At 48.1% G+C, this 16491-nt stretch overlaps 2 protein-coding genes across 3 annotated transcripts; both read left to right on the top strand.

Annotated features, from left to right (window-relative positions):
• Positions 1-4236: 4236 nt before the first annotated feature.
• On the top strand, positions 4237-5794 carry LOC139057736 (secreted protein C-like). The gene is made up of 3 exons (XM_070536486.1): positions 4237-4580; positions 4689-5448; positions 5737-5794. Exons 2-3 carry the CDS (start codon positions 4766-4768, stop codon positions 5792-5794), a joined length of 741 nt encoding a protein of 246 aa, XP_070392587.1. The 5' UTR covers positions 4237-4580; positions 4689-4765.
• Positions 5795-5927: 133 nt separating this feature from the next.
• LOC139057881 (uncharacterized) lies at positions 5928-15528 on the top strand. 2 transcript variants are annotated; one of them, XM_070536647.1, is made up of 4 exons: positions 5928-6083; positions 6221-6339; positions 14916-15055; positions 15210-15528. In XM_070536647.1, exons 1-3 carry the CDS (start codon positions 5933-5935, stop codon positions 15045-15047), a joined length of 402 nt encoding a protein of 133 aa, XP_070392748.1. In that variant the 5' UTR covers positions 5928-5932; the 3' UTR covers positions 15048-15055; positions 15210-15528. The 2 variants fall into 2 exon arrangements, with proteins under 2 accessions (XP_070392748.1, XP_070392749.1); XM_070536648.1 differs by having other exon boundaries at positions 15155-15528.
• The last annotated feature ends 963 nt before the right edge of the window (positions 15529-16491 follow it).

The raw sequence follows: 16491 nt of genomic DNA, 5'->3' as shown, positions 1-16491 counted from the left end.
TCTGTGCGCGGCGCGAAGCGATCAGACACGGTCGTTAGCGCGCATTGTATGCAGTGAGCTTGTCAGCTCAAGATGGCCAGACCTCGTGAGGGGCGCTTCAACGAGGCCTTCAAAATCACTTTTCTTGCTAAGGGGACGTGGGGAAAGCAAAACAAATTGCTGGTCGCATCGCAAACCAGCTCCGAACTCGGCTTTTCCACGCGACGAAAAGTCCGGTGCCACGAGAAGTTATCGTATGATATCCCCTACGACAAGTACACCTTTCTGACCAGTCTTGCTATGGGGAGCCGGCCTATGACGAATGGCCGCGTGACAAGTGGGCCTAGACCCGCAAGTTCCCGCGGAAGCCAAGACTGACCGATCACACAATCACATCGTAGATGAGGCGTCCCGAATGTCCCACACCAATGCCTGCTGCACTTCAAGAGAAGTTGAAATCATTGAACATTTTAGTAAATGCAAGGATTGAAAGAAACATTCACCTTGCTGACAAGGCGCAAAAACAAAATGCCCGTGCGCTCCCAAATTTTATATCTGCGCCGTTTTGGCCCGGGGTTGCAAGCAGGAAAGGCATTTTTGAAAACGGCAGTCAGTGAGAGCCGCAGCAGGCCCCGAGAATTATGCGCTACGAAAGCGGTTTTTACTTTTATGCGTGCGTCCCACGTGTGTTAATTGTCGTGCATGTTCCTTGAGTCTTGTGTATCATTTCAGTTATCATCGCTATCACGGGGGTAATAACGTGCTGTGGGCCTTCCGCCAGGTATTAACCTCTCCAATTTAATTCAAGAGCGATCACTATCTCTCTTCGCTAATCTCAACCACAAAAGAATTCGAATTTCTTGAAAGTGATGGACATCTGCAACATCTTGGGCGTTATTGTTGGCTATGACGTAGGCAGAGCTTGGCCTGCGGACGTTTTTCGAAAGAAACGTATAAGACCAGCATGTGTCCCGTGTTCGTCTTTTTCATGTATGACACGGCTTCGCTTTAGACAGGACAGTCATATCAGGGAAACTTCCATGCACACAGAGGTGCGTTTTATGCACACCAACCGCTTTCTTTCGTAGCTTCAAAATACTTATTGACTTATAGCAAATCCCGCGCATTAGTCGAGCCTGCCTCTGTCGATCTGTGCTGCGCAAAGCATCTGAACTAACATGATAGAGAGAATGAGAAAACTGGGCACTTAAATATTGCGAGCAGTAAATTACTTTTTAACCGTCGTGGTGGCTTTGCAGCACGAGGTCGATGGATCGAATCGTGGCTGGGGCGGCCGCATTGTGATGCAGGCGAAATGGGAACTCCCAGCTACCGCTAATTGGGTAGACGCAGAAGAACCAGAAATGGTCAAAATAATCCGGAGTCGCCCCCTCCACCCTGTCTCCAATAAGATTTGCCTGAGAAAAGCCCAGAATTTGATTTAGATATTACTTTTGAAGTAGTCGACGAAAAATTCGTACATCATCCTTTGCCGACCGGCAGTTCATGGACACCATGGCTGGGGTGCGATATTGTTTATTTCGCTGTGTTTTTTTTTTTTCAAAACGGCTTCCCGTCGTCCCTATACCGCGTTATCCAGATATGCTATCGAACGGTGTGTATGAATGAACGTGCGATGCCGAGCAAGTGTTAACGTGCCAGTCTGTGTGGAAGTTAATGGCGAAGAACGACATGAGGAGATCTTTATTTCCTGAAAACAAGGACACTCGGAACCAGTCAATCTCCACCACATTGCTCGGGAATAAACTTGTGCCTATGGCAAGCGTTGCATGGGAAACGGAACGTTACTGGCGCCTGACCCTGTCGTTTTTAATCGCACTGTTTGTCATACGAAATGTTGCGGTCAATAAAAGCGTGCCTACGTTCATCGACAAGAAGCAGCGTAAGCTCCCTGGGGGACTCGTGACGTATAAATAATTTCGATTCAACTTATTTGATGGAAAACTTCGCGGAATGAATAATGGGTAAAAAACGGAATCAACCACTTGACGAGACCACTGCCCGAATCAACCTTTCGTTTAGAGTCTGTGGGTTGGTCTGTAAGTATATCCGCACACCTCTAAGCACTTTTTCTCTCGTGGTCTTTAAGGCCCTGAACGCAGCCACAGCAGCTGGTCAGCATCCGCCACAGACGGCCGGCGATGGCTCACTTGCATATACGTTGGTTGTGCATCCATGTTCGCGTCATCCATTGTCAGACACAAAAGATGTCGTACACCGACACGAGAACAGGCAGCGTTCTCGACATCTTGACATTGCGTGCGCTAAGTCGCGATATCTCTACCGTTATCGCAGTTTCTATTAGGAAGTGCGTCCAGGGCCGCGATAATGGGATGTTTCTATTCCAATTATATTCCTTATTTCGATCCGCCCGCATTAATTATCACCGCGATCGGCCAGTCTTCGGTTGTGTAGATGATACGAAAGTCGCAGAATTGAGTAAAAGGAATCCCTGCACATTACCGGCTCATGTCACTTCAAGAAACAAAAAAAAAGGAGTTCAATTATTGACAGAGTTGACGCCGCCGATGTAGTACAAATGATGTTGACTAATCACTTGCACAGTCGATGGTCGCGCTGGTCTGAAATTTCTTCTGTCTCGATTCGAGGTCACTATGATGAAAGCGCGGACTTTCCCGAACTTGGTAAGAGTGGCTCCAAAGACTTTGAGTGAGATGTCTTCGCATACGCCTAGGAGTTCCACGCGCGAATTGTAGCTGCCTTTCTATTACAGAGGCTCGCGAAACGCCGCTTCCAGTTCGGATAACTTCAGAAAAATGTCTCTCTTTTTTTTCCTTAATCCGAACATGGAAAATCACCCATTGGATTTAAACATCATGAAAAGGGGCGAAAGTTGTATCCATAAAAAAATCCAAGAATATCTCTACATCTTTCAGAAAAATGAGTTTCGCAAATCGGGGCTTACCTTCCCAAAAATAGAGTTGGCAATAGATGGTATAACTACAAAACGAGACAGGTTTCATTAAAGCTACGCAACAACTAGCACTATACCAAATATTTCGGGATGATAATATTTAGGTTTTCCGGATTTTTGATTTCTTTTAATCGCCTGTTGCAGTTGACATAGTTGCAGTCCTTGAGCTGGATTAATCAGAGAGGCGGGCATAGTCGCTGCTGAAAGCGAAACACATAATCTGCTAATTTAAAAAAAATCATAAGTTAGCTTCTTAATTAATAACATAATGGCATATAATTGCATTTCACAGATTGCATCAAGGTGTATCCATTTGGAATAAATTTCCATAATGACACCAGTTTTGAGATATGCGCCATCAAGCTCGCAGTGAGAATTCACTGTTGTCTGACTTTTTAACGAAACGGACTTTTACGCGTTGAAAAATAGAGTAACTAGAACGCGCATGTATTTTGTCCCTCACTTTGGGAAATTATATATCGAGACCGGTGTCATCCTGGAGATACAAGTGGATATGCCTTGTAAATTCACCGGCTACGATTCCTAAATCGCACTACATGCCGTAAATATTTATGAAGTTTATTAGTGAATTTGTGTTAATTATTCTAACATGTGTGTTTTGATGTCTCCTTCCAGTAATGTCCGCCTGTTCGACTAATCCAGCTGAAGGACAGGAATTACGTTATCTGCAACAGGCATAATTTAAAACATTCCGGAAAGCTTAGACATGATGACCCCGTATATGCGGCATCTAGGATACATACCATGCCTATACAGATGCCTCTAGTGTTGAGACTACATGCACTGGTCACGTCTAGAAAAAAATGTGCGTTCGGAAGCATGCAAGAGCATTGCCGAGCATGCCGAACCCGAAGCTATTCAAGGAACGGCAGGGCTCCTGGAACTAATTGAATTGTTGTCGCCGCTTTCGTCCCCTCGGTCTTCTACGAATAGCCGGGGTTAACCATTGTATATCTTCCGCGCTTCATTTTCAAAACTGGTGCGCCGCTCGTAGCTTCGTAGCACGCTGCACGGAACTTCTATGTTGGCCTCTTGTGCGTGACGTCGCTCAAGGGGAGAGGGTCAGCCAGAAGGCCTTAAGTTCTCTAGAGGGTGTTGGGTGAGGCCTCGTTAATTCACTGCGTCGATTCTAACCACTTTCACCCTCCCCTCACCCTTCTCTCTTCCAGTCTAGCTAATCTAGTCGAGTATCTAGCTTCCCTCTGGCCTTACACATTCGTAAAAAGGCAGGCGCTGCTTTTGCGAGAGATCACGGTGATTTGCAGCTGTCAAACGCTAAGGTGCCATACCATTTCGTCTCCTTTATTCTCTGCTATCCATGCTCTTTCCGAGAATATACACCCGCTGAATCACCATAACTCAGTTTGCAATACAGCAGGCCATCGACCTTGAAGTGTCCTTTCCCGCCGGTCATACGTCCTCCAAAAAAGAAAGGGGGGAGGGGGGGGTACATGCTCGTCCAGTATGTCAGAACAAAGGAAAAATTCCAGACAAGTTTTTCGGCCACCTGCGGTTCGAGGGAGAGGAGAAAATCGTAGAACGTGGACAGGCCTATGTTGAAAAGCCAACTAAGCTATACACCAATGGGCACCAATTGAAATCGAACCCGTGAGTGGGCACGTGCCAAATACTTTCAAAGTCGTCAACATAGCAAAAAAAGCAATGCCCATGCCTTCTGCAGTAGCACACTTCCCGAGCACGCCATGAAACAAGTCGCTGCAGAGCAAACGGCAGCTACTCGACCATCGGAGACCTACTGAAGTCGCGCTCCCTACGATACACTCCGCCAACTCCACTTGTGCGTCGAGGATGGCGTCTTCGGGCCGTGCTTCTACCTCCGCTGCTGCTGGGCTCGACCCTAGTCTGTACGGCTACGCCATGCTTATGGAAATCGGTGGCAAGCTGTCGACGAGCACCAGCAGCAGCGATGATAGCAGCAGCGACGATAGCAGCAGCGACGATAGCAGCAGTAGCAGCTCTTCCGGCAGTGACAGCGGAAACAGCGACGTCGCGTCGGCCGGCCCGTCCCAGTCAAAGGACATCAAAAGCGTGCCGTCCACTTCCAGGGCCGCAGCCGTCGTCGTTGGGAGCGAGCCACTGGCCGGCCCGTCCCAGTCGAAGGACATCGAAAGCGTGCCGTCCACCTCGGGCACCACAGCCGTCTTCGTTAGGAGCGAGCGTCCGGGCGGAGCGTCCCAGTCAAGGGACATCGAAAGCGTGCCGTCTACCTCCGGCACCGCAGCCGTCGTCGTTAGGAGCGAGCCACAGATCTGGATTCAGCCAAACCTCGTCCGTCCGGTGGACTTTCCTAGTGACCACCCGGACCAAGTTCACGACTGGAGCGATTGGCCCCAGTTCCCTCCCAAGAAGAAGGTGGATCCACAGCGGGCGATCGTGGAGAGACTGCCGGCCATGCTTCCCCATGTCATCCTCGTCAACCAGCACGAGTTCCTGCTGCATAGGATAGAACTGCTGATACACACACAGGGCAGGCGAGTGTTTTTTACAGCCGACGCGGTTACGCGCCATTGTGCAAGGGGCCGATCCCAAAACGGTTCGCTTTCAGAAGCGTTGAAATATCCTACTCCACAGGTTAGCATGCTGGCTTCTGTTGTTGGCAGGTGCTTTCCGAACATACATTAGCGTTCCTGCCGAGAAGCCTCACCTTCCACATCGTGGTGTACATGTTGGTCTGAAAAAAAGACAGTGGACAGTAATGACACGAACGATAATCACCGTCTCAATTTGAGAAAGTATCCCTGCAGTTTACACCGATTCAGCAGTGTTGAGGACAAGCTTATTGGGTCACCCATGTTCATGGCAACAGGCAAGGCGTAATTCAGATTCTAGGAACAATCGCCTATGCACGACCCAGGCATATTGCTGTCTGTTCATGTCTTTCTCAGCATGGCATCGTGCAGTCATCGTGTTATAGCTGCTCGTTTCGAGACGTGCTTGCGTATTCATCGCGTGATAATGGTGTTCGTCAAAAATAACCGTGCCTCGACTATCTCCCTCGCATGCAGGTTCATGAAGCCAGCGCCTGAGTTTCGGATTACAAACTTGGTGGATAAGTGGCAGTACACGGTCTGGCTCACCTTCACGGATTACACTGGGCGCCAATGCGGTAAGTGTGAGCGAGACGCTATCGTCGTCGGCCTTATCGCCGCCTCCCGAGAGAGGCGTTTTTCTTTACATTTTTGTGTTTGTCTGTTTCTGGCGAAGTGAATTTAAGCCCTAAAGTGTATCCTTGGACTTGCGCAGCTGGTCAGTACTGCCACCCGGATTCACCGCGGCCCGGTTTCTGGTTGTACGGCCGGGTGCTGTCGTTTTCCAAGCTCAAGCTCTTCTCCAACGAGAAAAACATCCCGAACCCGCCTCCGGTAAGAGTTCGTTCACCGCTTCCACATTTTAGTCGCGATTGCTAGTTGGGTCGCCGTTCGTAAGGTGCACAATACTTGGCGAGTTTGAAGAAGCGTACGCTTTGCACTAACACCCTGGTCAGAAGGCTCTGGGTTTTACCAAGCTCTAGTGCCGTAAATATTCAGTCTAGTGGAGTGTGCTATCGCTCAAAGCTGGCCCGGTGACATTTGGGGAATCCGTGAGCAAGACATGACGGCGTGGGTGCTACAAGTCGTACTGTCCTGTACGATTTTTTGTTAGCCCAGGGAGGAACGGGGTCTTACAATTATACTCGTCGCTACCTGGGGGAGGAGGCTATTCTACAAGTGGCCACCTAGTCGGCATTTCCATTTCGTCTGCTGCTGAATTGGCTGCAGCCGCCTGTTTCCTTCTGACGCGCACTCCAGCCCAGCTGAGCAGAACTTTAGCAGTGGACGAAATCGACATGTCCATTTGTTGGACCCTTACAGAATACTCCCGTTCTCGCTTCCTGATTTCTGGCTGGCCATTACGTCTTGTTTAAAAAAAAAAATGCGGCACAAATGACAAAATGCCCCAAGGAGAAGAAAGTCTGATTACGGTCATTTTCGCTGTTATAGAAGCAGTATTCAAGAATACGAATTCTTTGTCGGTGATAGCAACCGATCGCTGACTTATTCATCTTTAAGCTCGCCTTATTACATGGAACGCTTCTGTAATTTGACGTGTTCGTTTATTTTTACTCGAAAACAAAATATCAGTGTCAAAAACTACCGGTTCACAATGACATAAGTTGCAGTGGTTAGACAAGTGCGAACGATTTTCTTTCACATTCGCACTTGTCTAACCAGTGCAACCTATGTCATTGTGAACCGGTTCGCTGAACCGTATGTCATTGTGAACCGTCCTGTACATCGTCCTCACCCTGTACAGCCAGAGTAGGAAAGAGCAAACAATGAGTTCATGATCAGACAATATTTACCAGACATTAAGTCATTGCGAACGCTGTGAAAACGAAGTATTTTTACGCTTCGTGTTTATAGGAACTTCAAGCGAACCGCATGACGCGGCATAGCTAAAGTATGCAAGAAAATCGTTCTTAACACATTTCACGTCGTTACTGTTCGCGCAATAATAACTTGCCAAAATGCGGCGTAAGAAACTGAAGCAATATAACATCAAAATAATATGTTTATGAAGAATGATAGTAAAGAACATATCTTCTATTATAATTTGGAGACAGATGAAACTTCAACGCAGTGCTGTCTTGAGGAACCGCTGTTCGCTATTTGTGCCGTGTGCAGTTTAAAACACGGAGGGTGCCAATATTAAATCACCTCACACGACACTGCATCGCAGCTGGCAGAGAAGCTGCAGAAACGTTCACATCACGGAACGAAGAATGCACCGCGGGCTTCGCAAACACGTTACTGGTCGGCTTGCAACGATGAATTAGCCACAACACAGCATAAGCATAACAGCAGCAAAAATATCGAAATAATTGCTGCTACAATGCGCGACGAAACACCTACATCGTTCCGACCGTACCATGCCGGCGGCGCAAAGGAACTGATGGCGATTCTTCGTGATTTGGGAGAGGGAAAGCACGCTTAATTCTGCAGCACAGAATTAAGCGTACGTTCCTTCTCCCAAATCACGAAGCATTGCAATCAGTTCCTATGCGAACCTGGCGTGGTACGGTCGATTGCGACGGGCTCCTGCTTTGCCTCGACTCGGACCACTGTCAAATTTGTGTGCATGCACGAGATAGGCAGGTGTCATCCTTTCCATCCATCGGCTTCGCCTTTACCGCCGCGGAACTGAAGCCCCTTTCTACGCCGAAATATTCCCCCCTCGCTCCCGCCTTGGGATGGTATTATGACTCACACCTAGACATTCGTCGCCCCTCGGTGAAAGATATGGCCGGCTTTTTTGTGCGCTCCCCTTTCTGCGAACTGCACTTGGAGGAATGTACCTCGTGGCAGAGGTTGAAAAAATAAAACCTGACGAGACAGCCGGCTCAATCTTGTTGTGCATTTACGGACTGTATATTTTCATATTTCGAGGCAAATATTGTTCTGAAAGCCGGCTTTTTTTTTCTCCAAATGTAATAAACATAGAAAAATTACCGACGATTACGTTACTTCCTAATGCGAAATTTGAGCGCAGCAAATAAGCTGTTTCACCTTTTTGATAGATTGAGGCAAAGAAATCGAGCAACACATGTATGCGCTATCACAGAATTTTTTTTTATTTTTCACACGTATTCCTTTAACAAAGACTCCACTAACAGTTCTTGACAGTCATGAAGGAAGCTTTGTGGTCGGAGAAATAGACTGATATATGTTCGACTTGGTACACCAATGCTTGATTCTCAAAGACGAGATCTATACAAGTGCCTCGCGAGGTTGTCACAGCCGTGGGACGCGTTACGAGTGAGAGGAACGGGATGTTCTCCCGCATAAGTGTTAGGAAATTGCTGTTTGTCTTTATGTCAACATTAAAGTCCCCCACTACTAACATCGGTGTGGATCGATGGACGGTTAATGCGAGTTGCAGGAAGTGCACGACGTCTTTCGTGAGTGCGGTAGCGGACTCACGAAAGCGGTATCAGTCGGTCGCTGCTAGCGCTGGGGGGATGAAAGGGGGGCGGAGCTGGTTACGAGGCCGACGATAACGCCGACGACGACGCGAAACCCAGGAACGGACGCCAAAGAGCCATTTGTGTAGCCAGCCCTCCTCCACAATCTCTCCTCCTCCCTTCCATCATCCTCCCTCGCCCGGAGAGCCGACAGCGCGCATGCGCGGCGGCGGAGCAGATTCGTCGGCGAGCTGGTTACGAGGCAGACGACGACGCGAAACCCAGGAACGGACGCCAAAGAGCCATTTGTGTAGCCAGCCCTCCTCCACAATCTCTCCTCCTCCCTTCCATCATCCTCCCTCGCCCGGAGAGCCGACAGCGCGCATGCGCGGCGGCGGAGCAGCAGATTCGTCGGCGAGCTGGTTACGAGGCCGACGCCGACGACGACAACGCCGACGACGACGCGAAACCCAGGAACGGACGCCAAAGAGCTGCGCTCTAAAATAATGTATTAAATAAATTATGTGGTTATCCTATTTTGCGCAAGAACATCCTTTAGCGCTTGTCGCTTTCAAAGACAAAATTTTGCTCCAAGGCGCCCAGCGCAAAATAATGCTGAAGCCTATTGTAGCAATATTTTTATATTCAAATACATGTCCGAAGCGTGGCGGCTATGACGTTAGCAGTTTTCAGGCGCCCGAAGCACGGCAGAATCATGGCCTTTGATATCCTGGCTCTTGGTATCTGGAATGCCATAATTACGGATGTCATGGTGACCGCTTGTTGGAGCTCAAAATTTTGTCGCCGTGTTGTGAAGCGAAATCACTGAATATTAGGAGTGCGTAATTATTTATTTTCAATCTGTTTTCACACACAGCAAGCTATCATCGCCGTAAAGCAGATCAGTTGGCATAGTTACTTTGCCTTCACTTAGGTGCAACGTCCTATTAGTTACCTTTAACGTGCAGAAGCCGTCGGTAGGAGGCAGGGACGAAAGCGAGCGAATAGGGACGCGCACAAAGCTACATTTCTTTTTTATACGGTAAGGGTAATTTCATTTTTTTTCACAGAAACGTGTTACCTGCCCAGAGTCCAGGTTTTTCTTTCTGTTCTACCTGTGCGCTTACTCAGGTCGACACTCGCGCTCGCTCAGCAGCAGCTGTATATTGCAGCCTTCTGGATATTTGAGCGACAATGTTCCAGCACCGTGTTACCATGAGTTCCGGCTCTTTTTTCTTCTTTTTAACAAATAGCGTGACGATACTGTGCATACACGTCCCAACTTAGAGCGTGCTATTTATATCGCGGAGTGCACTGAACTGATTACCTCGTTGCAAAGCTAATTGGCGGCCTTGCAATAGCAGTGCGGGTTAAGGGCCGATTTACGCTCGAGCTCCACGCCGCAGCACCCGCCTGCCCGTACCACGCATGTGGCGGGGTGAGAATTTGCGCATTTCGCAGACTGGTACGCACATTTCGGTTTACACTGCATGTGCGAGCCCAGCGTAGACCGAAATTTGTAAACCGGTGGGCGAAATGTGCAGTTTTCTGCAAGACCGCACGCGTCACGGCTCAAGCGTAAATCGGCTTTTAGTTAACCAGCCCTAAGGCCGGGATGAAGCTGGGCAGCTGGTGGGCGGCCTGCAAGGTTCTCAGCTATCACACCTGTCAGGTGGTGCAGCGCAAACAAATTTCTCGGAGTGTGCTGACGTCACCGCACGCTCACGTAGTCCAGTAGAACCTTTAAAAAGATTAGTTCTAACAGTTTACGAACATATTTCTTTAAACATTTTAGTAGCGTTCCGTCAACAATTCGCTACCGACTTGGATTGGGGCTACGATTTAAAACAAAGAGCTTGATTCCTGAGTATGTCACCTATCGGCATTAATGTGTGTTAGAAAAAATTATCAAGAACTCTCAAGTTACTTCCCTTTCTAAATATATTTCGGCAAACAGTAAGAGCTGTGGACGCACTGAGGATACATGTCCTTGAGAAAAAAAAAATGGCTGTGGCTTAGCTAAGGTTAAGCCCAGGATGCGAAGCATACTAGCCTTTATTTTAACGCGACAGCGTTAAGGAGCTCGTGTCGCAGAAAAGCCGGTGTCGTCGGCGTCGGCTCAGGCGTGCGGCGCTTGCTCAGGCGCACATTTCGTTGTCGCGCCGAACGCTGCGTTGCTCGACGCGCACCGCGTCCGATGCGGGGCGCGACGCCGCGAGCGACGGCGGGAGTTGGAGCGCCGGTTCTCCTCTGTCGTGACGTCACGGTGTCACGTGATTTCATGGTCACCGCCGCGCCTGAGGAGCTGGGTTGAGCCCTCGTAATATGCTTCGCATAAAAAATTTCATGATGTATAGTAAAGCATTCTTTACACAAAAGTAACGAGCCTTTTGACGCAGTGCTAAAGTTGTTATATAGACAGAAGCTAGAAGACATGTTGACGGGGAACTTAAAATATTCTATGTAAAAAGTATGAAGGAAGTCTTTTAACGGCTTATTTAAAATATTTTTATACAAAAGTAATAAGGAAGTCTATTGACTGTGTATTAAAAGTATTCTTTATACAAAAGTAAGAAAGAAGTATTTTGGCAGTGTATGAACAAATCTTACCAGAATGTAAATGTAAATAGACTGTCAATAAAGTAAATAGAAAGTTGGTAGAAGTTCTAAATAATGTTAATAGGCATTTTTGTAAGGCTTACTCGCACTACCCACGGACACGTAATTGTACTGTTTAATCTTCACCGTCCATAGAAGCCTTCCTTTTCGATGTCTGGAACATGAAAAAAATCGCCAGCCATTTGTCGAAGTATTAGAGAACCGCAGCGCGCAGCATCTGGTAACCTTGCAAAATTCACAACGCAGTGGCCGTTGAAAGTGAGATGGAAAAAAATGGCTGTGGCTTAGGTAAGGTTAAGCCCAGGATGCGAAGCATACTAGCCTTTATTTTAGTTGTTGAACCACTGTTTAGCCTGGTGAACTGCTGTTGCTTGGCTATATTTGGTTCGGCTAGACGAAGAAACAACTCATGCATTACTTCTTCGCCTTCAAGAGTGGAACGCGACAGCGTTCCCGTCGACCCGCCAAGGGGTGTAAGACAATGGGCTACAGGGCAGCGACTACGCGCCCCGCATTGGACGCGGTGAGCGTCGAGCAAAGCAGCGTTCGGCGCGGCAACGAAATGTGCGCCTGAGCAAGAGACGCACGCCTTAGAAACAGCGCGTTTCTAAGGCAACACCGCATTCACTAGAGGCGCTTTTGTACCGCTTTGAAGCGTTGTACTCGTGGCTCAGTGGTAGCGTCTCCGTCCCACACTCCGGAGACCCTGGTTCGATTCCCACCCAGCCCGTCTTGCAAGAGTTGAGCCAAAGCCACTTCTCCTCTGTCGTGACGTCACGGTGTCACGTGATTTCATGGTCACCGCCGCGCCTGAGGAGCTGGGTTGAGCCCTCGTAATATGCTTCGCATAAAAGCCGGGCGGCGCAGAAACGATCCGTTCCAAGAATGCGGCCACCCTGCACGGAGCGGGGCAGGAGGCGCGCATTGAGGCACCCAGCCTCATATTTACCTCGGCCCCAACTCCGACGCGGCCTGTTCAACGCAAAAAAAAAAATCGTTTTTCTGAGAACACTCATGGACCGATTTTAATGAAATGTAATGCATCCGAGTGATTCGCACTTTCCAGCGCCTATAGGTGGCGCGGAGAACGTTTCAATATGGCGGGGATAGAGGTGATGAGGCGAGACGAAAGCGTGCGCACCTGCAGATGCAGGTGGCCTACGGGCCTCTGGTATCTCTAAGCGCGGTCCTTGACCTTTCCAAGGACACGCAGCGATGCGATGTCGAAGGAGAGGCTACGTTTAACGCTGGCCATATAATATGGCGTGGAATACGAGAGACGACAAGCGCGGCTGTCCAGGCCAAGCGACTCTGCGTACAGACAAGCGCGCCGTAAGAGGCCCGCCGCATACTATAAAAGTTAGTCTGCGATGTAACCGGCGCCGCAAAGATTACTATTTCTCCTTACGTTTTGTAATTAATACGCGATGTAGGAGAATTGCAACCAATCACTTAATCGGTAACGTTCGGATGTAAAAAAAGCTCAGTACCCCCCTAGCCGCTATGTGTGCATTCAAGACGAGATACATGGCTCCATGCACCAGCTTAGTTGCGGAATGCTTGTCAAAAAGGCCACATGACACGGAAACATTTCAGTAGTGTCGATTTACAATGTGTGAGCGGGACGGTGAGTGTGCCAGCGCGCCCCGTTTCCAGCGCTTTCGCGTGCTGTCGGGAAACTCGCACGCGCAGTCATCAACAACCGCTTTAAGTATACGCAGTCCTGGCCCTTGTTTCGTGCAATATTGTCATATAGGAGAGATGCTGAACAAATAAAAAATCAGAAACGCGTGCGCACGATCTTCGATCGGTACACACCTTTCGCCACGCCCCTCCCCCCCCCCATCAAAAAAAAAAGAAAAAGAAGCGAATTCTTTGTGCGTTGACGGCCTGCTTCATTCCCACGCAGAACGACTAAGAAGAGTTGCGGAATACGTTACCTAGTTTGCAATGATCCCGACGCAGCGTCAGGCACCGTCGCAGAGTATTTACCGAAACAGTGCGAGTGCAGGTAGAAAATTTCATGAACGGTGGCACTTCCGTACTTAAATTTACATGGGAATCTGTGGGAACGGATTCTCATGTAATCCGAAACAATGAAATCCGAAACAACATGCTTTACTCAATTATGACTCAATGAAAAAATACACAATTGCATTCTGCTCAATGAACCCCTGTCCTTAAGTAGGGAGAGAAAGCGATGAGTACTACCGACAGCATGGCACCGGCAGGTTCAATGTGTATGCACCCTTAGCTTGTTTCAGGATGGCCTGCATTGTCATTTCCTTCACCAGTGGAACACTGACATGCCTCTATGTTCGCGTTTGATTCATTTTGTACAGGGTTTGTGCAGTGTGGCTTGATAGCACGAGGTTGTGGGTTTGACTAGACTCTGGTAACAAATAGCGAGTGGTATAAAAAAAAAAATTGAATCCCCATGCTTTCGGAGCCTGTTGAGAGTGCAGGAGGTGCCAGGCCAGTTTTGTGCCGAACTAATTCATGAAGTGTTTGGTGCCGTTCATACTATTGTGCATGGCGAACGCTATCGGTTCGCTGAATGCAGTTTAAACTGCTTTACTTACAGGTAAGTGGGCACTCCACTCGGGTTGAGTAGGCTGCCCAGTCGCACACGAAAGTATTGGTGCTTCAAGCAGGCTGGATTTTGATTTTACAGCGAAGCTGTTAGCCTCTATTTGGTCACCATTTTTCATGTTCGCATCTATCGTCAAAATTGTGGACCCATCCTGGCGACAGTACTAAGACAAGAGCAGTGGCCCCTACCCCAGTGTGGTACAGGCTTCAATCAGTTAGCAAAACGAAGTGAACAGTGCGTACATTCTCTGTAATCGCTCATGCAACGTATACAAAACAATATATATTTCAATAAAGAACAAGCGCAAAGCAATCATCGAAACCACATAATTGATGAGGCGGTCCTGACAACACTGCGATGCACGTGGTGCTCCCTGCATACATTTCCCGGTAACGATTATTGCTGCGCAAGCTGCCACAGTGATGGCAACATGCAACGTGAGGAGCGACGTTCCTAGCATTTCGTATGTAAAAGAACCAGCCTAACAAATGACTTCAATGTTGTTGCAGCACCGCTATAGGGGGCAGCGTGCTGTCACAATTACCATTACTCTCAAGCAATAAAGCATCGCATAACCCCCTTAGCAGTTGCAGTGTTGGTTTTCAACACCTTTGCTGGACATCCCTTTTCGCAAGGCTGGGAGGGAGAGTCAATTTGTTTGTAAATATGTATGTCATAAGAATAATGAAAAATGAGCATGCAGTCTGTTCGCTAGACCAAGGCCTTCCCTTCCCCACTCCGAACTAAAAGCTCAACACCAGAAACTGCCCTCCTTTGTCTTGCAGATCAGTCTGAGGAGTTGCCGCACTTACCGTATCCAAGTGAATGTTGGGATTGTGGACGATTACGGACACATCATCAGCGCATCGGTCGTCCGGCAATCTGTTGGTGACCGCTTCATTGCCGTCGCAACCTGAAATTCTAGGTGGGTGTCGTGCTTTGCATTTCCAGTGTCGTGCTGTTTCCTTTCCAAATCTGTGCATTTCACTGTCCTCTTCTTTCTCTCTCTCTTTTTCTCCTACAGCTGATGAAACCACGTTCCGTACTTTATTTTCATTTTCATTTTTTTTTGCTTCTAGTCTCAAGCCTCGAGTCAAGAAAACGTTCAAGACTGAGTCACATTAAGCAAAGCCTCCCTCTGATGCTGTAAGCTCAGTGCGTGGTATTTTACCAAACAGACGATGCTTCTTTCTGCTGAAAACTATGGTTTGCTTTAGAAAAGTGCTTTTTACAATAGATGTAATTATGCAAATTTCACTTGCACGAATTTGTTATGACCATAACCGGAAATTGCAATGTCTTGTAGACTTACCTGACCAAGTTATCATGGTACACTTAAGAAAGAAATAGTGATTTGTTTTCACATGAAAAAATAAAATTTCTTGCATGCAATTCCCATTGCTCCAAGCCTCATTTTCTCATGTCAAGCATCTGTCGCGTGCAGAAGCACCCGTAGTATCACGACACACAGCCTCCGAATTTGGAAACAAGGTTTCAAGATAAGTGGGAGGGATTAGGTCGCAACCTATGGACCGTTCTGGTTCTCATTCTGATGCCCATGTCAAGCTTTAGCGAGTTAGACCCAAGTAAATAGTCGCCTACTGAATTGAATTTCAAGTAGGAAAAGAAACACGGCAAACGCTCACCACGTGATGGTGAAGAGGGACATTTAGTGGCGACTGCCGTGCTCCCTCTCCTTGTTTCGGCAGCGGTCCCTTTGGCGTCTCCTGTCTCTGTAGTCCCGCTCACGACCGGTCACGCCTATAGATTTCTTTTGGCGTGACGATCGCTCTTGTGACCGGTCCCTCTCTCTCAAGCGCGGACGGTCCTTACTCCTGCAAAATTGCAAAACACGCGACAGGTGCGCATGAGAAATGCGCTCGCGAAATCACAACGTGCAATAATTTTCATTCAGTTAAGAGGAAATAAAAGCGGTGCACCAACACAATGATGCTGATTAGGTTCTATGTGCCATGTACTCTCGGCTAGAAAAGTTTACAAGAGAGGGATCCGACTTCATCTATGGAGCCCGTACATATTGCAATACAACGCCATACTACAACACCACAGATTGAACAGACGACGATATACCCACCTCCACACAGGACCTCTCACGTGAAGACGCCGTAACGTGTCGACAATTACAAACCAATACATACCCCTATTTAAGCAGAGTACATGCAACACTCCCAACTCTACAGTCATACAAATGTCCCCTTTGTAACAATTACGCCTCCCTATATCGCACCACATGGGCGTTCCCCAACGTGAAGGCAGCCCCACAAATACCCAACCCCACACCCGAGCAGTAGGAGGCCGTGCTTAGTTCGGACCCTCGTAACCAGCGGCAACTGGTGTGGC

This window comes from Dermacentor albipictus, chromosome 3 (genome assembly GCF_038994185.2).
Source record: "Dermacentor albipictus isolate Rhodes 1998 colony chromosome 3, USDA_Dalb.pri_finalv2, whole genome shotgun sequence".
NCBI classification, from domain to species: Eukaryota; Metazoa; Arthropoda; class Arachnida; order Ixodida; family Ixodidae; genus Dermacentor; species Dermacentor albipictus.
Note: the sequence above shows the minus strand (reverse complement) of the source record. Positions and strands in the feature narration are given on the sequence as shown.